The 23,680-nt window shown below is 39.7% G+C and overlaps 3 protein-coding genes across 5 annotated transcripts; 2 read left to right on the forward strand and 1 right to left on the reverse strand.

Annotated features, from left to right (window-relative positions):
* Nucleotides 1-4,670: 4,670 nt before the first annotated feature.
* mpp4b (MAGUK p55 scaffold protein 4b) lies at nucleotides 4,671-13,090 on the forward strand. Its single transcript, XM_057338308.1, has 22 exons — nucleotides 4,671-4,957; nucleotides 5,372-5,459; nucleotides 5,547-5,668; nucleotides 5,818-5,895; nucleotides 7,395-7,478; nucleotides 7,641-7,772; nucleotides 9,559-9,640; nucleotides 9,723-9,808; nucleotides 9,954-10,025; nucleotides 10,360-10,556; nucleotides 10,675-10,733; nucleotides 10,823-10,840; nucleotides 10,920-10,958; nucleotides 11,062-11,082; nucleotides 11,224-11,238; nucleotides 11,327-11,368; nucleotides 11,740-11,919; nucleotides 11,988-12,068; nucleotides 12,153-12,246; nucleotides 12,329-12,437; nucleotides 12,544-12,678; nucleotides 12,792-13,090. The coding sequence occupies exons 2-22, from the start codon at nucleotides 5,402-5,404 to the stop codon at nucleotides 12,981-12,983; spliced, it is 1,896 nt and encodes a 631-aa protein (XP_057194291.1). The 5' UTR covers nucleotides 4,671-4,957; nucleotides 5,372-5,401; the 3' UTR covers nucleotides 12,984-13,090.
* A 2,573-nt stretch (nucleotides 13,091-15,663) lies between these two features.
* On the forward strand, nucleotides 15,664-20,667 carry tmem237b (transmembrane protein 237b). The gene is made up of 14 exons (XM_057338400.1): nucleotides 15,664-15,812; nucleotides 15,913-15,957; nucleotides 16,776-16,807; nucleotides 16,906-16,919; nucleotides 17,306-17,377; nucleotides 17,449-17,574; nucleotides 17,657-17,750; nucleotides 17,836-17,996; nucleotides 18,093-18,216; nucleotides 18,953-19,144; nucleotides 19,242-19,315; nucleotides 19,628-19,724; nucleotides 19,794-19,915; nucleotides 20,304-20,667. Exons 1-14 carry the CDS (start codon nucleotides 15,795-15,797, stop codon nucleotides 20,366-20,368), a joined length of 1,236 nt encoding a protein of 411 aa, XP_057194383.1. The 5' UTR covers nucleotides 15,664-15,794; the 3' UTR covers nucleotides 20,369-20,667.
* Nucleotides 20,668-20,774: 107 nt separating this feature from the next.
* zp2l2 (zona pellucida glycoprotein 2, like 2) lies at nucleotides 20,775-23,632 on the reverse strand. 3 transcript variants are annotated; one of them, XM_057338402.1, is made up of 9 exons: nucleotides 23,032-23,632; nucleotides 22,734-22,924; nucleotides 22,499-22,596; nucleotides 22,257-22,414; nucleotides 21,576-21,765; nucleotides 21,330-21,474; nucleotides 21,175-21,250; nucleotides 20,980-21,093; nucleotides 20,775-20,887 (listed from the first exon to the last, which is right to left on the reverse strand). In XM_057338402.1, the coding sequence occupies exons 1-7, from the start codon at nucleotides 23,336-23,338 to the stop codon at nucleotides 21,236-21,238; spliced, it is 1,104 nt and encodes a 367-aa protein (XP_057194385.1). In that variant the 5' UTR covers nucleotides 23,339-23,632; the 3' UTR covers nucleotides 20,775-20,887; nucleotides 20,980-21,093; nucleotides 21,175-21,235. The 3 variants fall into 3 exon arrangements, with proteins under 3 accessions (XP_057194385.1, XP_057194388.1, XP_057194384.1); XM_057338405.1 differs by lacking the exon at nucleotides 21,330-21,474; XM_057338401.1 differs by having other exon boundaries at nucleotides 21,175-21,474.
* Nucleotides 23,633-23,680: the final 48 nt, after the last annotated feature.

Genomic DNA, 23,680 nt, shown 5'->3' on the forward strand with positions numbered 1-23,680 from the left:
GTATAATACATTAAAACGACGAACGATGCCCGTTTATTAAGTGAATATTTTTGTTTTCATATGTAGCACAAACAAGCTTGGTGTCACTTGTGGAAGATGCCACACAAGACAACGTGGAGGTAAATGTCCTTTCTTTTTATTTCCTTTAATATCAAATTCAAAAGAAGACATTGATTTGGAAATGCTAGTGCTGTGGTGAGCTTTTGTTCCTTCATGATAATATTGAGCTGTTTAATAGCCTGTAAATGATTAAAATTGCCTGTAAAACAATAATATCCGTTAACATTGATATTAACCANGAATATTTTTGTTTTCATATGTAGCACAAACAAGCTTGGTGTCACTTGTGGAAGATGCCACACAAGACAATGTGGAGGTAAATGTCCTTTCTTTTTATTTCCTTTAATATCAAATTCAAAAGAAGACATTGATTTGGAAATGCTAGTGCTGTGATGAGCTTTTGTTCCTTCATGATAATATTGAGCTGTTTAATAGCCTGTAAATGATTAAAATTGCCTGTAAAACAATAATATCCGTTAACATTGATATTAACCACAGAAAGTACTAATGTAATAAGTCATTTAAGTTTGTCTAAAGTGTCATTTTTGTCAGTGTAGAACACAGGTATAGACTGTATATATGAATGTATCCACGGGTGAATTTATCTTTTTTTCTCCAATTCTTTTTGATTAGACTGCTCCTCCTAAAAAAGGAAAATGGAGAAAGGTGGCAAAAGCGGTGAAAAACTTCTTTTGCATGCCGATGGTCATCGAATGCTCATGTGAGGAGTGTAATCCTAAAGGATCTCCTGAGCTCCTCAGAGGTAACTGAGGTGCTCCACTGGTAACCATTTTTCTACTATAAGCCACAAACCCCCCCACTCACATTTCTATAGGATGCATTGATAGCTTTTAGAATGTTAATTAGCATGTGATTAGCTTTTAGCATGTTGCCGTTTGTTGTCTTGGTGTAAATTAGATTTTAGAATGTGGTGTTTAGAATGTTTGTTAGCGTTTGGCTTAGTTTAGTTTAGGGTTATCAGGTATTTGTTGGTAGGGCTGTCACAATTATTAAATAATCGTCACATCGCAATTATTTCACATAACCGCAAATATTGTGAATTCTTTAGAAAACAAGGGTGATCTGCAGTATCTGCAGTATTTTACATCCACCGTCTTTGATATTACATTCACATTCAAATTTACATTTACATTTAGTCATTTAGCAGACGCTTTTATCCAAAGTCAATTTCTCCATCATTTGAGTTGTATTAGCTTTGTATTTTTTTGTTGATTAGTTTTGTTTCCAGACTTGCTCATATCTAGTTTAAGTGCTCAAGACAGTCTTCTCTGTTAAGGTCACTCTATAGTAATATGTAGTTTTAGTAATATTTAAATATATAGTTTCTTCGTTGAATAAAATTATCATTAATAGTTACATTGTCAAAGCCTTAAAACGGACAATTAATCGCCGTAACCGCAATTATTTAATAGACAATTAATCACCAGCCAAATTTCATAACCGTGACGGCCCTATTTGTTGTATTTTGTATTTTCATGTGTACGTGAGCATCCTCTACATTAATATCAACTTCTTTTGTATCCATGTTTTATCCCCGGGTTCCCGGGGACGCCTGAGATTGACAGATCCAGCTCCGGTTCGGCCTGAGAATCTCGGCATGATGACCTTTCTCTCTTTTTTCTCTTTCTTCTCTTTTCTTTCACACTTAGCAACTGGTAGTATTGCAAATTCTGATTCGCTTAATAGATGATAGATAATTGGGCTAAATATGTAATAGTAGCAGTAAATTATCTTATAATTCTATATAATATGATGCAATTCTTAAAGCATTGTAGCAAGTAAGAGCCTTCAGGTTGACCTGGTAGATCTAATACGCTCATCTCCATCTCATTCAGTTTTGATACATTTGTTTAATAGCACTATGAATGTTATGGTCTGATTACAAACTAACGTAATGTTTTGCAGTTATTTTATCCACCTAATGATTCATTTGCTATAATACCATAATTTCTTGATGTATTAATATGCATTTCATTTAAAGTTGCAGCGTTAACCTGAAGGCTCATACATACTAGTTGAATAGATTAGAAGTAGCAAAGTAATAATTAGAAGTAGCTCCCAGGTCAAATACAGTAGAGAAATAATTTAAAATACCTGTATATAATCTCGATATTTTACCCGAATTGTCTCAATTCTCCAGAATATCTTGATACTATCACCGAAAATGTTAACTCGGTCTTCTCCGAAGCACTAAACACAGTTGCGCCTAAAGAAAATTCAAGATGGGAGTCCAACACCGTGGTTTAATGAACACACGCACGCTCTCAAGAGAGCAGCCTGGAAAATGGAGCGTAACTTTAAAAAAACATAATTAGAGGAATTTCGCATAGCATGGAAGAATAGAATTTGAACATGCAGGAAAAACATCTAGATCAGCCTTCTTTTCATCAATAATAGAAGAAAATCAGCACAACCCTATGTTTTTATTTAACAAATGGGTAAATTAACAAAAAAAATTGATCATCAGCGTCTTCAGATGTTGGACATCAGCGTAGTATTATTATATTATATTGCAACTGCAATGAACTATTCGACTTTTAGATAGAAAGATAAAGATCATGTTAAATCTATCATCTACCTCTTTTATTATTTTTATTATTTTTTTAGCCTAGTTGTGCAAGCACTGTCGTGCTTGTAGAGATGCAGCAGTAGTGCCAGAGGAGAACTGGTTCCCCTGGCTGGGCCTGGGTTCTCCCGAGGTTTTTTTTCTCCACTGGAGTTTTGGGTTCCTCGCCACTGTTTGCACACTGGCTGCACTCCTTTTGCTCGCCGGGGGCTGCTGACATCAGCTTTAGAATTTTGTACTTGTTAATATAGAAATTTATAGTCTGGATATTATATTACCTGTGACAATGCTGATCTACGAGAAAGACAACGGAGCTCAGAATGATAAAATAGCAGTGTGTTCTGCAACGCAGAGAAGCAGAAGACAAAAAAGAATGACCCTAATAAAACGGCCTTCTTTTACAACAGAATGCATAACATCTGCACTGATTTCTTTCGCATCCAGAGACAACCTCTACCTCCACTAGAATAGTCTTTGTGCCAGTAACCTGGGTCAGTCATCTCATTGAAGCCTTAATAAAAACTAAGGTTCAGGACAAGTAAATTGTCCATGCTGCTAATCCCTTCAAATAATCAAACAATCTATATTAATAATAAAATAATACACAGAAAGTATGTATGTGCAACAATAACATGCATAATAGTGCTAATGTAATGTCTTAACATGATATACCTGTGACAATAAGGGTTGTTTCTATTTAAATAGCTCTGTTCACACATTTAGTGTAAGGGGGTCCCTGCCCCATATATCTCTCATCTAAGGGGTCCTTGCCCTTAAAAACATTGAAGACCCCTGGTTTAATGTATTGCTTATAGTTATCATGTTTTCATGTACAGCTGCTTTATGAAAATGGTAAAAAAGCGCTATATAAATAAAAGTTGAGTTAAAGGAACAATACGGGGTTTTTAGGAGGATCTATTGACAGAAATGCAATATAATATACAAAACTATTTCTTCAGAGGTGAATAAAGACTTTACGTAATGAACCATTAAGTTTGTAATACCTTAGAATAAGCTGTTTATATCTACATACAGAGCGGCCCTTCATACATTGAACTCGCCGCCATGTTTTGTACAGCAGCCCTAAACGAACAAACAACTCTACAATGCGCATTTCCTCTTCCTCTCCGCTGCGGTATCGTGGTGAAACGGATCGTGGGATGATCCGTACGGACCGTGCTCTACGGTTCGGAACGCATGTGACCCACGGATTAACTATACGTTTATTTATCATTGAGTAAAAGAGTCAAACGCTCTCTCGCTCCAGTATCTGGACGAGTACAATATTAAAGCGGTTCCAGATAAACAATGAGGCTCAAAACTGCTCCGTCACACAGCTAACATTACAACAACATATCTTGGTTCTAACTAACAGAAAAAACAATGTTACTCACATACTGATCCGAATCAAAGCAACCTCATCGGGGGTGATTTAAGACGATCTTTCTCTCCAACGACTCTGCTGGAAAGTATCTCCATAGATATCTTTGAGTATCTCCGCTAAAAGACTTAGTACCGCGGGTCCTAACGCGTCTCTGCTGGAAAGTCCTTATACTATTAGCGCAGGTCCTAGCTCCTGCCTGACTTTTATCCTTCTCTTTATACTTAAAATCCACAGACCTTTTATTTTATGTAATAAATAAGACATCGCTGACGACATCTTTTTGTACTGTGGTGGCCACCGTCGTGTTTAGACTGAGAGATTCATTGTAAATCTATAATACAAGACTAGTGGCCGCTGTAAATCAAAAACTGCGCCTTTAAGGAAAGTTGATTGAGTACTGAACACATTTTTCTTCATTTTTTTTACTTGAGTTCATGTGTCAAAGCTCTTGTGTAAATAAACTTATTTTTGAACTTGAACTATATTGTGCTTCTTGTCCAATGTACCTAATTTACACAAGATAATTCGACATTATTGTTTGAATATCCTCGGTCCTGATTCTGCTAGACCTATCTGCAGCGTTTGACACTGTCAATCACCAGATACTGCTAGCAACCCTGTCATCTCTAGGANCTCTCTCTCTCTCTCTCTCTCTCTCTCTCTCCTCCCGCCCCATCTGACTCATTTGCTTGTGAGAGATTAAGCAGGATAGAGACGGATTACGCTTCTCTGAGGACTTCTCTATACTCTGTTATGGAATATCATTCACTCTATTCCTTTCTCTACAGCAGCGTATACATTACTACATTAAATAATAGTACTACATTAAAATTGACCGTCAAACAAAATAAAACCAGCAAGAGCTCTCCAGTTGATTAAACTTCCCTAAAGAGGGAGCACGAGCCGTATGCGAGAGACGATCTGAGGTGAGTGAACGGGATTTACTGCTTAATTCTCTCCGTCTGAATGTGTGTTTGTGCCTGCTGTCTCTTGTGTATTTATTTATAAGGGATGAAGGAGTTTTCTTTCTTTCTTTAATCTGATCCAGCGATGTTCATTGAGCGTTCGGCAGTGTTTAGTGTAAACTCAGATTTGGATCAGATTTGCATATGCAAATGACAACACGCTCTAGAAACATGGAGTTTGTTGAAAGAAGAGATTTTCATTGACAGCCACTGATGTTAAATGCATCTGAAAACAGAACTTGCAATTCTGAATTGAATTCGCATGAATATATCTGTTGTCAAATGTTATTTAGGAAATGTCAGTGTAGAGGTGTTTGGGTTAAAGATGATGTAATTGTATCTGATGAGGGTCAGCGTGCTCCTCCTGTTCTGTAGTTTGATGCTCAGGTCACTTCAGGACTCCGAATGAGACCAGCCGTGGAAACCGATCCTGTGTCCGGTCCGACAGAGATGGGAGACAACGGTATATATCGTTGAAATATCATTGAAATCATTTTACCGGTGTTGTTACCCTGCCCAACATGTGTTTGTGTGTATTTGTGTTATACAGGTCTGACACAGATCTTGGCCCATGTGGTCTCTGGGATGAGGGGCTCTATAAATAAAGATATAAACGGGGTTGAACTGTTGCACAGTCTACTCGGCGCCCCCTGGTTACAGTCACTACTGAAGGTACAGATACTAACACTTCCATACAGTTATGCATTTGATAGACACTTGTGTAACGTTTATTGTATTCCTGGGAATCAAACCTCTGGCAGTATTAACAGCTTTTTCTCTCAGTTATGACCGCTGGTTCATGTCTCTCCTGTTGTCTACAGATATATGAATGTCTACAGCAGCACCTGAAACATTCTCCCAGACCGTATCTCTCTTATTCATCTGGACTGTCTTTACAGGTCACTGTACTTGATCTTTTTCTACATTTGATATCTATCGTAGCTTCTTCTCACATATTCTTTTTGGAGCTACTTTGCAATGAGCAGAAGCTCATGCCCATTGCCAGAAAACACGGCACAATTTAGCCACTACGCTGCTAAAGTAAAGCTAAGACCTCTACGTTTAGAAATTTAAAAAGGCATAAAATATTAGTTCAAGTTTGAGAAGTTTCAGAGATAGCGGATTGTAATTGAGTGTTTAGTTTGGGGTTTAATACTTATTTAAAAACTAAAGGCAAGACACACAACTGTAGTCTATGTACAACATTAGCAAGGTATCGTCACAGAGACTGACACAGAAAATTCACTAGAAATGTCGGTCACACTTTAGGTTATAGTCCAGTTCTGACTATTAACGAACTATGAATTAGGATTTTTGCCTCAGTGAACTGCTTATAAGGTAGTTGTTAGGTTTAGGTATTGGGTAGGATTAAGTGATGTAGAGTAAGGTCATGCAGAATAAGGCATTAAAGGGATACTTGACCCATGAAAATTCTGTCATCATTTACTCACCTGAGAAACAGAGCACAGAGAAAGATATTTGGAAGAATGCTTATAACCAGACAGATTTTGCCCCCCATTGACTCCCATAGTAGGAAAAAATACTATGTGTTACGGTGGCGGGCGATGAAAGAGTCGAGGTATCAATAATACGGATATATTTAATGAACAAAACAGGTAATAGTCAAACAACCGAAAGCGCAGTAACAACTGTATAAACTAACATGTCCACCAACGTGTAGAAAGGACAAAGGCAGGGTATAAATAATGTCCATGTGATGATAATGATAACAAACAGTGCAGTAAAATAAACGAGGAACTGGTGAGGGAGCGTGGAGAAAATCAAGTCCTTGTGTAAAAATGAGGAAAACTGAATAGGCGCCAAACATGAATGTGACACAATGGTAGTCAAAAGTGACCCAGAACTGTTTGCTGTCGTACATTCTTCAAAATGTCAACAGAACAAAACAAAAAAATGATCAAGTAATTTATCCTACTATGGGAGTCAATGGGGGGCAAAATCTCTCTGGTTATAAGCATTCTTCCAAATATCTTTCTGTGTGTTCATCAGAACAAAGACATTTATACAGATTTGGAACAACTCGAAGGTGAGTAAATGATGACAGAATTTTCATTTTTGGGTGAAGTATCACTTTAATATGTACTTTAGATGTACTACTAAACAGCAAGCATGCTAATAAACACCTAGTAGTTGATAGTGAGATTTGGACCCTAATCTAAAGTGTGTTAACGTCCCAGCTTTCTGATTTCACTACAGGTATCGAATGTTCTTTGCGTCAGTTTGATCAAATAAACCTGCTTCTTGGACCAGTTGGTCTTGGTTTAAAGATCCCTAGCATTCTTTTGAATCTCAGGGTCCGGGTCTGAGGAGGTCCGGTCTTGACTCTTCTATCAGTTCATTTGGAGGTCTTGTCATGACTCTAGTTCTGTCGCTTTAGATTCTCTCAGATCTGCTGGCAATCTCGAACCCTTCAGATGAAGCTCGAGAACTCTACAGTCTCCTGAGTCAGCCGCACCTACAGGTGAACACTCAATTCAGACTTCTTGATTATAAACCTGTATGTGATCAGACACAACATCAAAAGCTTTTTAAGATCACGAACAATTGTTTTACTCGCGTGTGTATGTTGTGATATAATATTTAAAGAGGTGGTTGGTTGCTGATCATAATTAGTATTTTTCAGGCTCTCCTCTCGGCTCATGACACGGTGGGTCTGAGAGACTACGAACCAGAGCTGCCTCCATTACCCAAAGATCTACCTGAGGACGAGGAGGCCATGAGGATCGTCTGTCTGGTGAAACACAATCAGCCGCTGGTGAGCATGACCGCAACGAGGAGGGCCAGGCAAATCTAAAGCTTGTTTTTACTGACCTGTCATTTATTTAACCGTCTCTTGTTGTCAGAGTCTTTCAAATCAATGGCAACAAGGTGCAGAGTCTTATTTTACAGAATACCCATAAGAACGAAAACTCCGAGATGAGACCTCTTTAATATCTGACTGACATCTTAATGACACCTGTCAAGTGTTTTATTAGTCACTGTGAGCTGTGTGTTGTGATGGATAGGCGAGGGCCGGTCGAGGTTTCAGAAGTCACTGGGACACTTTAAGACAAGCGACACACAGTGGATCCTTCTCAGCTGGAGGACGATCAGATAAAGGTTTAGATGCCATGTTAAAAGGTCCCCGTGGTTACGAATCTGTCTCCCCAAACGTTTTTCTGTCCTCCACCAAACGCTGTCTGAACTCTCATGGCAATGCATTATGGGAACAGAGTTTGAGTTGCTCTGCTCCCTGTGCATGTAACTCGAATGCAACTGGTAAGAACCCAAACTCTGGGTTTGGAGATTCCTATAATCCCATTATTTACCTAAATTTGTGAGTTGTATCTTCATCTGAACGCTTGATCTAATCTATGTTCTTTGTCTTTTATCTCTATTTTCGCACCATTCGTCCTCGTTCTTTCTCTGAAGATGATGTAGACAGTGATGTCGGTCACACTTTGTCTCCATGGACCTCCTCAACATCCCGCCGCTGTCATGCTCCTTCCAAAACAATACCTCACGGCCAAACTGCTCCCCCGAGTCCGAGACACTGTCATGGAGAATCCATCGCGTGCTCACATACAAGGTTGGCAAAGGAGGAAGGTCTGGATGAGTTGCGGAGCACCTTGAAACACACAGCCGGATGCATTGAGCGGCAGTTCTGAAAACATCCAGCTGCTCGGTGAGAGAATGCTCGCCGTGAGCGATCACATGTCTGAGAGCATGCAGGAAAACTCTGAGGCGCTGACGCAAGTGGTGGAGAAGCTTCAGAAGGTAGTCGCCGCCAAAAACAGCACGTCAGTAGTTCACAGTGGAGTTCTCGCAAGAAATGCGACCCCTGGTAATGCATGTAAAAATGCAGTTGCAAGAAATGCGAGCGCGGTGGGAAACAGGTGGGGCGGGACATCGCTCAGTGTTCCCAACAGTCCGGCTCTTGCTTCATCAACCTGAAATTCCCGTTGTTCTGTCTGCTCTTCTTCTTCATCCAGCATTACTCTCCAAGAACAGCCAATGATATCAAAGGAGAGATGTTTTAGCCACGCCTCCAATGCTGGATCACTCAAAGGCAGAGTCAAAGTAAACCCATCACCATCTCGGAGGACGACCAATGGCTCTTCACAGAACCAAAAAGAGATGAGCACCACATTTGGGTGTCTCTGCAGCCAGAAGAGAAACAAAAAACGCAAATAAAGCATCTTCAGCGTTTCCATGGTTACCAACATCCTGTCCGATTCTTCCTGTCTCAGGCATGCTGTTCTTTCAAAACTTTGTTATGCGTGTGTCATCACATCACATTAAGTGACCGTGGTAACAACATCGGTGCTCGTCCAGTCTGTCAGAAAGTTGTTGGTTGTCCCTCATCTTTACGTTTATTTTATCATCTTCTGACTTTCCTCAAGATTTTTCTTCACTTCACGTAACACATCGCCGCCCGGTGGTCTCTCATGAATAACGTTCCTTTGCATGTCACACCCATCAGATGTGATTTAGATGTTTGTTTCGTGTCAGATGAATCCTTGTAGATTTTTCATCGATATCTGCTTTGTTTGGGCATTTAGGGAGCGACGATCAGACGAGACGATGTGACGGGGGAAATCTACATCGCCCGAGTTATACACGGAGGACTGGCTGACCGCAGCGGTGAGGATCACACTTTTCTCGCTGAACATCTCATATGAACTTGACGCACACTTATGTCTAATTCATGTGCTTTCTGTTGAAGGTCTCTTGCATGCTGGAGACAGACTGGTGGAGGTCAACGGTCTTCCTGTGTTTGGACTGGAACCAGAACAGATCATACAAATTCTGGTTAATTCTCACACACACACATCTACTGTACAGTATATGTATATTGAAAATGAATGCTAAATAAAAAAAGAATGAGAGGAATAACAAATCGAGATGGATTTGTTATGTTAAGTTCATAGTATTTTTTCTTCATTTCCAATCACAGGCTCATTCTCAGGGAACCATAATGTTCAAGGTGGTTCCCATCACCGACAAACCAGTTAACAACCAAACCATGGTGAGCCATCAAACATCATCATTAGAACTGTTCATAACAGAAAGCTCTTGACCCTGTGCTTTTATTTTAAGAACCATCTTCGGTTCAAGCTTATTTATACCGTGCCTTTCACATTTAATAAATGAACAGGAAGTATTTTTCGAAAAAATGAACAGTAACAAAATAATATATATATTCCTCAATACATGTAACACTTCTAAGATACAGAGCTTCTTCTAATGCAGTGTGCACTAAATCAGAAATAATATTAGTACATTAATACAGTATTCACAGAGTACTGTAGTATGCGTAGGTCTGTGTGACCTCTGTAACGTCTTTGCCGTCTCTTCGTCAGCTGTACGTGCGCGCCATGGTGGACTACAACCCTCTGGTGGACCCGTCCATCCCCTGTGCTGATGCTGGTATGGCCTTCAGGAAGGGAGAGATCCTGGAGATCGTGGACCAGACAGACGCCCTCTGGTGGCAGGCCATCAAACTGCCCAGCATCTCTGCCTGCGCCGGCCTCATTCCTTCCACTAACCTGCTCAAAAGGTCCTTTCAACGTCAACAAGGGTTCATTCTGGATGACAGGATAAATACACATGTACATGGGCTATGATGTGGCAGGATTTAGAAGCTTCATATTTATGAGCAAAATGTGTGTGTGTAGGAAGCAGAAAGAGGTGTGGTGGTCTCAGCCTTATCAACCTCACACCTGCGTCACGACCTGTGAGTATACACCGTACATGCATTCATTGTGCCATATAAAAAACAGCTGTCATATATTGACCATCTTTTGTTTCCATGGCGACCCGCAGTAAGAACAGTGGATGAAGGTGAGCTTTTAACGTGACTCGTGAAACACACTTCTCCGTATTTTGACTTGTGTCTGAACTTGTGCCTGGTGTGTTTTAGAGGAGGACATTGCCATCGACGACAAATGCATAGAAGCAGGTAAAAGTGTTCAACTGTCTGACCATTCGCTAACATTGAACGCCAAGATGTCTATAATGATTGTAAGATTCTCATAATGTCTATAAACTTCTCTCTTACACAGATGAGGAGGCGTTTGAATCTGGTAGGTATGTCCTGACTTATCAGGAGAGAAAGAACAGCAGACCGGTTTTAAGCATCTTTTGTATCGATGATCTGTAAATGTAAAATGATGTTCAAATATGTACTGGTGTTAAAATGATTTTCTGCATGTTCACGCTCTCAGAAGAATTAAATGATGGTGAGTACCAAAAAACCATGAGGATTATTTGAGCATTTACTAGATTTGCTGTGCTTTTCAGCATTAGGTGTATTGTGTCTTATTTCAGTAGAGAGTGAATTCAGCACCAACGTTGATGGTATTTATTTGAGTGAGTTATTCTGACATTTTACAAATCTAGCTCATATTCAAATATAATCGACATGTCTAAAGCAGAACATATGCTTGATATTTTTATGCTTTTAATGATCGGCATCAGTGTGAATCTGTCCATAGATATTTGACAAACATTTTTTACAGTGTGCTGTATAGTTGTTTTTAGGACTGTGGGTTACAATCGGGTTACAATTTGCTACCATTTTGGTTATTAACAACATGTTTTTTAACCAACCGTTGATTGGTTCGTTCGGGCCTTTGTTAAAATGATGGATTAAGGATTAGGAGTTGTAAATCCTGATGTTACATCCATTGTTTTTGGATGATTTTGTTCATTGATCGTGCATCTGATGGTGTGTTTGTCAGCTGGTTTCCGGAGAAGTCTTCGTCTCTGTCGCCGGCGGAGGGGTCAGGCTTTTGGCACTTCTCAGTTCTGCTCTCTTCGCTGCCCCACAAGCTGTTACAGTTCTCTGTCCAACTCATACGAAGAGGTTGTGCGATACCAACACCATCCAGAACACACACATCGTCTAATAGCACTCGTGGGTGAGTATACGTTTGCACACATGTGACCTTTTAAATCTTTTAAAACTGAACCAAACATCTGCTATCAGGTGCTTCTGGGGTCGGTGTGAATGAACTCCGCAGGAGACTCATCGAGATCAACCCAAAGGTTTACCAAGGAGCTGTTCCTCGTGGGTTTTACACATTTTGTGACTTGAAAATATTTGCATTTTACTGGTGGAAAAAGTGATTTTGGATTTTTTTTCCCGGTTCAGATACCACACGACCTCCCAAATGCCATGAGGAGTCTGGGAGAGAATATCACTTTGTTAGCAAAGAGCAGTTTGACAACATGATCTGCAATCGCAGGTGTTACATCGTGTCAAACGTTATTCGTGTATGTCATGATAGTGTAGTGTTCATTTCATCCGTTTCTTCTCTCATGCCTCAGGTTTATTGAGTTTGGGGAGTTCAAAGGTCATCTCTATGGTACAAGTGTAGATGCAGTTAAAGATGTGCTGGCCGGTGGAAAGATCTGTGTGATCGACATTGAACCTTACGTGAGCTTCTCTTAACAATCTCTTCGTTCACAATTACTGGCATTTATAATGTAGCTGGAATATAGAAGAATAGGAAAAATCTCCTCGCTGTGTTTTTAACCTACAGGCATTAGAGTCTGTGAGGTCCCCTGAGCTAAGAGCTTATGTCATCTTTATAAAGCCCCCTTCTGCTGAACAGATGAAACACACACGGATTCATTCTCACATCATCACAAACTACTGCATCAACCGGCCTTTTAAGGTGAAATTGCTTCTATAGATACGTACAGTCAGTGTGTTTAACATTGAATGTCCGACATTTTTGTTTGATGGTGAAGTGTTTGTTTAAACGTCCCTTGACCCCATCTCTCTCAGGATGAAGACCTTCAGGAAATCGAGGATGCAGGACACAAGATGGAGCAGCAGTACTGTCAGTTTTTTGATCATGTGATAGTAAATGACGGCCTGCAGGCCGCATGTGTGCAGCTGCTGACAGCAGTGAGGAGAGCTCAGGATGAGCCGCAGTGGGTACCAGCCGCATGGATCAACCCATCAGAGCAGTCTTGAGAAGAGCAAACAGGATGGCAAATAGCCTTTCTTTTCACCTTTCATGCTGAGAATACTGTGCGTGTTGTCTGTAAAATTCTTAGTCCAAATAAAACATATTTTCTGTCCATGTTGTTTATCTTTCATTTTAAATATGAAAGAAACCTCAGGTCAGGTCAACTTTATTTGTACCCGGAGGTAGACTTGTTTTGCAATGCGAGTTCACATATAAAGACATCACAAACATTGAACATCGCAAAAAAATCGCTGAAAACCACATGGATTAAGAACATCATACAACAATATAAAGATAAATACATACATGCATTAAATACACAGACCTATAATTACCCAAACCTGTCCTTATTCAGCTGAGTAATAGCTGTTGACACAAAGCTGTTTTTATACCGCTTTGTTCTACATTACGGGACTGCAAATCTACGTCTAGATGGTTAAAGTTGGAATTCATCGTTTAGGGGATGAGAGTCATCGTTTAAAATTGAATTAGTCACACGCTGTAACCGGCTAATATACTGTACAGGGATGCTAAACTACACTGTGGCTCCCCAATCAATTTACTAGAGTGTGTAACAATTTGACTCTGTGAGTTTCTATTCTTAACTGACAGGTTTCCAAACCAGGATACCAGAGAGCATGTCAATAAAAGCACGATAGAATAAGATCATAATGGTTTTATCAATGTGAAAATGAGCCAGTTTTCTTAAGCAATACAGACGCTGATGTCCCTTTTACACAGTTGAATCAATGATGGTTCGAAGGTATTTGTAGGCTTGCACAGATTCTATTCTCTGACCCTTAATAAATGTATTTATATGTGGTTGGGCTTGTTTCCTAAAGTCAAGTATCATATCTTTTGTCTTTGATAAGTTGAGTTGAAGATAAGACTCTTCACACCACTTTTTGAAGTCATTTATAATCGCGCCATGGCTAGTCTCATTGCTATTAAGCGCACTAACAATAACAGTGTCGTCTGCGTATTTTAAAACTGTCCTGTTTTCGCACTTACTCTGACAAATATTTGTGTAGAGAATCAATAATAGTGGGGAAAGCACACATCCTTGTGGGGAACCGGTAGAGGAACAAACTCAATCAGACAAGATTCCGTTAACCCTTACTCTTTGCGTTCTATTAGTCAAAAAATCCAAAATCCAGCCCACCAAATGGGGCTGGATTGTATTAAAAGCGGACGAGAAATCGACAAATAAAAGTCGAGCATGGGACCCATTCCTTTCCAAATGTTTAGTAATTAAATTCAACAATGTTACTGTGGCATCCTCTGCTCCTCTATGACCTATAAGCGAACAAGGGTCAAGTATGTGTTCAGTTTTCCTCAGGATTTCTGCTCCTACCAACTTCTCAAAGGTTTTCATTAAAATTGATGTGAGGGCTACTGGTCTAAAATCATTTAAGGTACTACATTTACATTTAGTCATTTAGCAGACGCTTTTATCCAAATTTTTGATCTATCTCAAAGTGCTGATTATCCCTAAGTCTATCACTCATTTCCTGGATTTCATTACTAAAATCAGAAATGTCAAAACGATTAAAGAAAGAATTAAGAGCATTTGCATATTCAGTATCTGAGTTAAAACCATCCAGAGTCACCTGACTTCTTTTCTGTGCTTTATGAAGCCCTGTTATTGTTCTCAAACTATCCCAGGCTGAGCCAAGGTTATTTGCAGCCATTTTGTTCTCCAGTTCGGTTTTATAGGTTTGTTTTGCTTTCTTAATTTCTATTTTCAGTTCCTTGGTGGCTATATGCAGATCAGAATATATTCCGTTCTTGAAAGCCAGTTTCTTTTTGTATATGCTTGACTTAACAGATCTGGTCACCCATGGTTTGTTATTAGGGTACACCTTAACTCGTTGAATAATCATGTCTCTACAGAAAGTAGCATATGCACACGTCACATCAGCAAGGAGATCTAAATCATCATCACAGGATTGAATAAACATTCCAGTCGGTACAATCATAGCATTCCTGCAGACAGTGCAGTCCAGACTTTAATGTCCCTTGTTTGCACCTTTTCTCTCCTTAACACAGTTACATATTACTTTCTTCTTTTTTTATATATATAAAATACCCATATTTGCCAAAATCCTCATTTTCCTAGTGTTTTTTTTTATTCGCTTAAGCTTAAAACAGAATAAACAATAACAACCATAACAGATAATATCAAACTTTCAAACTTTATTACAGACTCGAGGTCCAATAAAAACAATAGAATAATAGAAACAGTATAAGTAAAAAAAGAAAAACAAAGAACAAACGAAGAGAAAAAGTAAAATAAAATAATAACAATAAAGCCATTGGAAATATATAAATTAAAATAAATTAGAATCAAGAAAGAGGAAAAAATAATCTTTTAACACAGAATCATCCTCTTTAGAGTGTTATACGACCGGAAATTACTCTGCTCTACCCAAAAGCTCACCGGCGCCATCTTGTGCGCCCAGCATATTGAGCCCCCTAAAAGAAATTTGTTATTTTAATACTTATAATCCACTTTAAACTATACTTACATTTCCAAACTGAATTGGCGAGGACTACAGAGGAGGAAAAATAAACGTTTATATTCTTTTTATCCAGAAAACGGAAGCTCTCCTTTTACTTCCATGCATTGTTAAGGGACTTTTGACCTTCGCAAAATGGCGGCGCCGTTGCGTGGCGTGCGCTTAAGACGTCATTGATCGTGACACGCCCACTCGTCTCCAACGTCAACAATAGCCACACGCAGAACAACGATTTACGAAAATAATTGTTGCTGTGCTAAGATCTATAGTTTTAATTATTAAACAGAAATCAAAATAATGGACATCGATGCGAAGGTTTGATTGTTGTACCTGCTGCATGTTTATGATTTGATGCACTGTGTGTTGTGTGCGCGTGTGCACATGTGATGTTTTTGGATGTTCTGCTTTGATTCAGAGCACGAGGAGGAGAGATCTCCCCCCAATTCCTCAAGTACCGAAGGTATGATATTAATGATGTTATCTGGAATGTGTGTTTCTTTATAACCTCGAGGAGAAACTGAATACAAGCTGCAAATAAAGAGATTTTCTGGGTTTACATCCGCTGCAAGCTTTATTTATTCATGTAAAACTATTCACTGAATGCATTGCTTGGATTGAGGTAGTTTCATATTAATGGAATTAAATAATGCATGTAAATTAACCATGGTTTAACTTTGTAGTAAAAAGATAGTAACCTCAAATTTACCACACTGTAGTAAGGTTTAACCATAAAACGTGTAGTTAAGCTAGTAGACATTTAAAATAATACCACGGTTATGTTTCATAAAGGGTTTCATGGCAATTTTGTGATCTTCACACTTTAAAATTGTTGCTTTATGTATTGCCATGGAACACATGGAAGTACTAGGATTTGTTAAATGTGGTGATTTCCACGCTTGTAGATGTAAATAAGTAGAAGTAAGGAAAGTGTGTGTGTGTGTGTGTTGGACGGTTGACTCCTCCTCTTCTCATAATCCTGCTTGGTGGCAGATGCCCGTCTCCGATTAATACTCTAGACTCACATTAATCTCTGATGGAAGTGTACTAAGGTCTTTGTCCACACGTCTACATCAGATCTCAGTCTTGAGTGGAATGACAAAAAAGACAACGGTAAGCTTGATCGGGTGAACGAACCGTGTTTGCACATATGGACCCATCGAGGTTAATGTCTTGGTGTGTGTTTCGTCGAAGTAGGGAGCCGCACAGTCAACAGTAATGAGAGTTTGCTGTCGTAAGATCTGTTTTGATTTCAATTCTAATTCATCGTTAATGTTTCAGAGGGGACCACGAGCTCTGCCGTCCATGCCCAGGTAAAATCACATTGAATTCTTAGGTGTTTGAGAATTTGTTTGCATTACATCTTATATAAAATGTCTTTCCTTTTCCTTCCTTATGACTACAAACACAGTCAAGACACAACAGGTGAGTGTTTCTCTGTGTAATACTTGATTCTGATTGGTCGGGCGTGCTATCCATTGGTTGTTTCCGAACTACGATGTTTTACAGAATTATATAAAAAGAATGACAAATTTTCCAATATCATTATGTTTTATAAAACACCCCCTTTAAGGGTGACAAAACCCGCATGCACTTGTTTTCATTGCTTACAGGTTCTCTTATTCATTCTGTACTGTAGATTGAGTTTTGCTGTATTGTTCATTGTTAAGCCCGTCTTTCCCGTGAGGAACTCGATTCTCATTTTCAGTAAAGATCTTGAACCTTTCCTTTAAGTGTAAAGTTCAAATGGATGTTGATGGATAAAGCAACTCAACACGAAGAGTGTGTGGTTTGATTGTTGTCTTCTACAGAGGAGATGCCTGTACCAAAGAGCAGGAGAAAGAAATCAAAGAGAGATGTGGAGAGTGTAGAAGTACCTGATGGTGAGAACTCGTATATGAATAAATATGTGTACATGAACGATTTATTTTATTACGTGTCTTTTTTTCTGCAGACGGTGGAATGGAAATGGGAGAGTTGACCAGTCGCAGACAGTCAGAGAGTCGGGAACCTTTGACCCCGGAGCCTCTGGACAACCCACCACAGAAAAAGAAAAAGAAGAAGAAAGCACAAGCCGTCGGTACAAGCATCATTCTGTATCACTCAACGGGATTGTTTTGGAACACACAGACGTGTAATATCACTGTGCTCTGATTGGTCAGATGTAGAGGGAGCTCCAACGGACCTGGTGTCAAATGGAGATATGATGGACCAGAACACTGATGAGGAAGTTACACGCAGGCCCAAAAAGAAAAAGTGAGTCATTGACCAGTGTTGTGTTTCTATTTTGTAAAAGAAGTCCTGGTTTCATTCACATCTCTCTCTCTCTCTCACTCACCAGGGTGAAACCTAAAGTAACAGAGACGCAGCCCAACAACGAACTGGATGTGGAGGACGATGACATCATCACAGACCCACAAGCCCCAGTTTCCCAGCATTCCTTGTTCTCTGCTCCACAAGGACAGAGTCAGCCTGTGGGGAAAGTGTTTGTGGAGAAGAGTCGTAAGTGCTGGTTCATGTGTGTATGTCAGCGGTTGTGATTACTGCTTAAGTTTGAGACACGCTTTTTATTTACAATGGGGTTTTTTTTGCCGGCAGGACGTTTTCAAGCCGAGCGAGTGGAACAGTGGAAGTCCAGCGGGCAGATGGAGCAGAGCTTTATGGACATCCGTTCAATGTGGACCACCAGAGATGTGTCAATGAGAGTACACAGCTCATACAGGTGTCTGACTTTAGGGGCCAGAATTACTAAACGGGCTAGAGCGCAATAAAAAAAAAAGCGCAGATGGCAGTGGATATTTCAGTGGGCGCACGTTAAAAAACACAGACGCAATATCTCATTTCCATAATGACCAATGCAATCTACCAAGAGCAGCGCAGGGTTTAAGACGTGCATTTGTTGGGCGTTAAATAATACCAGTGCGATGACGAGCGCAAACCTTAGTAAATCACGTTGCGTGACTCTCCAATCATAAAGTTTGCGTCTGAAGAGGAAACTTCTACAAATGCATATGCAATAAGGTCAATCGCAAAAACAGCCGTTTCAGCGCTAATTTTCACTGCGTGTCTTTAGTAAATACAGACAGTAGTTTTTTACCCCAAAAGAGGCGTTTGCGCTGCCGCAAGCTGTTAGTAAATCTGGCACTAGTTTTTCATTTCTTTCATAATCTAGTGTGCAACTTTAAATGTGTGATTTATGTGCCACTGTCATCACTACATGATTTTCTACTGCTGAACACAAAAGAAGATATTTTGAAGAATGTCGATAATCAAACAACACTGAACCCCATCGACTTTCATTGTATGAACACAAAACCACTTGAGACATTTCTCAAAATATCGTGTTCCACCGAAGAAAGACTCGCAAACAGATGGCAGATTTTTATTTTTGAGTCAACTATCCCTTTATCAAAAGCATAAGCTATGTGGAAAGAACCTCATCTGTATTTCCTTCACAGGGTCATCGGTCTGTTCTCGTACGGCTTTTTGGCCGGTTACGCTGTGTGGAACATTATTGTGATGTATGTGTTGTCTGGAGAACAGATGAGCAGAGTTTCTGATCTTCTTCAGCAGTATCGTCCGCTGGCTTACCCCGCGCAGTCTCTCATGTATCTGCTGCTGGCTCTCAGCACCGTCTCTGCCTTCGACAGGTGCATCACCACACCTTCTGTTCCTCTACATCCATGTCTTCTAACAGTTCACGCCCACATTCACAGACTCCAACTAGAATGTATTTTCTTCTCACAGGTTAAATCTGGCTAAAGCCCCTGTGGCCATGAGAAGTTTACAAACCCTCAGTCCTGTGGCTCTCTCCTCTCTCTGTGAGTTTATCACTTCATTCTGTCCCTCAGGGAGAAGAAGATATGCTCGTCTAAAAGAAGCATTAACATGTTAGAGCTTACCAAAATCTTACTATAATGTGTGTCATGATGTAATGTTTTTTTGGAAATTCATACGCAAACATGGTTATGCATATTTTTGGATTGTCCCGCATCGTGTACAAATGAATTATCACAATTTACTGTTTGGGACGCATCCCGCTTTGTATTTATCCCGTTACTGCAGTGCAAATGTCAAGCAATTCTGTCCACGCAAATATATCCACTACATTATAAACGGTTTTTATTTTTCAGTGTACTTCTGTGCACTTGTATTATCTTTAAGCCAGCAGATGACAAGCGATCGGATCAATCTCTATAATCAATACTCCAGCTCTAACACCACACTGTGGTAAGTACTCTCTCATTTAGCAGAGCATGATGGGTAAACAAACACGACTCAAGTGATCTGATTTCACAGGCAGCCGGGCTCAGAGAGCAGCATCATTTACCCGTGGGTTATAGTAAACCTGGTGGTCACGCTGCTGGTCGGACTGGCCTGGGTTCTGATGTCATCAAGTCCAGATATTGACCACACAGAAGGTAAATGCAACAAATGTTCAAAGTTCAGTCGACAGATGATGTATGACCATGTTCAGCATTGTGAACTAAATACCATTTATTAAAAATAATGCGTAGTCATGTAACGATGCAGTGAATAATATTATAAACTGTAATGTCATTATATTGCAGGTTTAATTCAGTGAGCACAACCAGTTATCTAAAAAAATCTTTATCTATTCATGTATCAAGTTTATTCTCATATTGCTACAAATTCTGAGAATTTTGACCTTTTTCATAAACTCATAATCTTATTTTAAACAAAAATATTATAAAAATGAACAATTGTTCATTCCAAGATTTAAGTTCGAAACTAGAAGTTTAAATCATTTAAATAATATCTAGTTAACATGTATTTTTCCTCTTACAGAGTTTTTAATGTCAATGGAAGCTGAATATCCAAAAGCAGAAGAGAAAGGAAACATCACTGCATGAGGCACATGAATTAGTGTTTTTTTTTGTACTATTTTTGATACATGATTGTATATTTATATATACTGTATATCTATCTATCTATCTATATATCTTATGGCGGGAATACACTACAAGACTTTTAAAATCTTAACATCATACACTTGCAGTTTTTCTGAAAGTTTCAGATAGAATTCAATAGAAACTGATCAAATCTGCAAACTGGCACAGACTTTCTGCAACAAGTCCAGAGTGAAAATCTGAGCAAAAGTCTTAGTGTATTTTAGTCTTTAATGTGCAATGCTTTACCACTGTGACATTTGCAATAAACGTTTTTTTAGAGAACCGACCTTTAATTTGGAGGCTAGCAAAAACCACACAAAACACGGCCACATTATTTCTTTGTGATTTTATTAAGTCACACCAGAGCCGGCTGAGGTCGAGGTCTGACACGCCGGATTAAAACAGCCACCACGAGCCCACAGACACCAAACATGGTTATAGCCGTTCCGGACCATAATCCATAAGCCAATGCGTGTGACACTACAAACACAAAGCAAAAAACATAAGCAAGCATTTTTCAGAATCTTTTTAAAAATCCTGTACAAATATTGTTAACAAATAACATTTCATACCATCATCATCCAGGAGATTTTTAGAAACTGGTAAATCAGAATTGAGTATGACCTCGCCACTCGAAACTAACACTTTCTCTTCAGAATCCATTGATTGTTCTGAAACTGCCCTTCCTATGAGAACAAATACAGAAAAATACACTTAATATTGTTAAACGCAACTACATGTAGAATCTCGTATGGAGCTGTACTCACTCGTCCTGCCACAGCTGGACTCGCAGGACTCTAAGCCAAACGAGTGGCAAACAGACGTGGTTCAATGAATGATGACCTGTTAGAGACGGGGAGGAGAGCGACGACAAACGAGATTAACCAAAATCTAACAGAACGCATGAGTAACGCACACGTACCCGTTCCTGCAGCGGCACAAGAGAGTGCCGATCTACAAAGGTGAACATCTTCATGACAAAGCGTTTATAATGAGACTGATACTGAAGCTCTGACTGTCCAACAGAAAGCATCGTGGTCAGGTAATGGTCATCCTTATAGGGACAGCTAGGAATTCAATTTTTGAGTGAGCACGGAGGTTCACAACAGCTTTTCATCTCACACATTGTACACAGGAAGCAGAATAACAATATACATCTGGCAGTTACCCATTAACTATCAGATCCCACTGTGGCAGACTCTGAGGGTCCTGGGTGGACGTGGCCCAACAGTGATCCAGGAGCAGGACGATGTTTGGATCTGTCCTCTCCAGAATCCTCACTTCAACGTACAAGGGTTCTCTCAAGACTTTGGTGACAGGGTAATCTAACTCAGAGTAGTACGAGGTATACACATCCTCTAAAATATACAAATAAATAGTAAGTAAAGTTGATTTATATAGCACATTTATCTCAGCAGAATATATAAGAATGAAATATGGAAATAAATGTGGGAATATTTAAATATGGATGTAAATGCATATATGGAAAAATAAATATATGTATGAAAGTACAAAATAAGGGAAAAAACACAAAAAAGAAATTCAGGAATAAATTTGAAAAAGAAAATGGCTAATTATTGCAGGATTGGTTCTCTATTAAAGCACCTTCTAAATGTGTGAATCCTTTTGCATAGAATTCTGAGATGACTTGCTACAGATGTGTGCAATAGGCAAGTTCTTATTTCATTTTTACAATAACTGGACACGTGCATTCAATATAAGATCATTATTTCACATGCTGTCTGTTCTCTATGAAGTTACAACTATTCTGAACATAGCAAATGTTACTGTAACGCTGGAAGATGAGCAGTTAAATGCATTACACATGCCATCGGTGATGAACACTTACCATCCGAGCATCCTTTAGTGGTACACCGTCCATTGGCGAGTCTGAGCTCCACTCTGAGTGGGCCGTGTTGAGAGACAGGGAGAGGAGGAGGAACTGTATTCACCTCCATCATCAGAGCCTCAACGCCACTTCCTGAATACCTGCACTGGAACTTCAACCTGGACAAATCATCAAATGACCTGATGCGTTTCGGATTTTGCTACAGAAGCCCACTTTAGTGAGTGACAAAACAAGTCCCTAACTCATAGGCACTGTCTCTTGTGACGGATCCACGGGGTCCAATGCCCACTTCATACGCTGATGACATCATGTTTTCGTAAGTAATATAATGATCTTCTTCCTAAAGGAAAAGCAGAGACACGCAAGGGGTAGTTGCGGTTAATGACAAATTAAGAACTGGATCTCATCACCCATCAAGACCCTCTGTGAGGTTTGCTGATCACACCCACACAGGGACCATTTTCTGTTATGCCTCACCATCATTTTGGTGCCGCAGGAGCTGACCGGAAACTGATAGATGGCAAAGGTGGCTGTGGTGCCAACAGAAGTGCAGTGACCGCTGGGGTCGTCCTCCAGCAGGTGGATGGAGTCCAAACTGATGCGGGGCAGTGTGGCATCTCGAGCAACCACCAACACAAACTGCCCATCTCTCGTGCACTGCAGGGTCACTGAGACAGGACGAATCAAACTTTAATAAAAATGTAATGTACCAAGGTATACATCAAAATCTTTTCTAAGGAAGTAATAGATTCTTGATGTTATAAAGAGCTCTCACCTGCTCTGGCATAATAACAGCCTTGTCCATCATAACAGCAGCTGATGGCGTCACAATCATCTGCGGTGACGTCAGACTCTCCGCACTCAATGCGCTCGTGCTGCTCCAGCACACAACGCTGACGCGACGAGACCTTCACCTGCTGCTGGGGGTCATGCAGCTCGTGCTGGGCAAATTCTTTCAAAACCGGTAAAAACGACAAACCACCGGCCTCATATTGTGGCATTTGCCAGGAGGACTGAGGATTCTGAGCGTTGCTGAAATACACACTGAGCGTAAACGCAAGTACTGCTTCAGTTAGTACCATTTTTGCGTCTTACTTTCGCAAAGTTGACTCTCTCTCCCGTGCGTCACGTTTTATGAGATCAGCACGAGGCTAATTTTCATTAGCCACGCCCCCTTAATAATGGCCAAAAGGTGGGCTCGACCTATTGCGCAGACCGACCGAGCATTTATGGTATGTTTCTGGAAAATATTTAGTCAATGGAAAATGTACTGCTATTTTTTGATCGCCTCAAATTTACAGATTTACGTTATAATGCAGTTTGAAAAATTACAAGATTTACAAAATACAGGACAAACAAAATTCAAATAAAAACAAAGCAGGAACAAAAAACAATAAATAAAAACAAAACATTTAAAAATACAT

This window comes from Triplophysa rosa, linkage group LG7, assembly GCF_024868665.1.
Source record: "Triplophysa rosa linkage group LG7, Trosa_1v2, whole genome shotgun sequence".
In the NCBI taxonomy this organism is placed as follows: Eukaryota; Metazoa; Chordata; class Actinopteri; order Cypriniformes; family Nemacheilidae; genus Triplophysa; species Triplophysa rosa.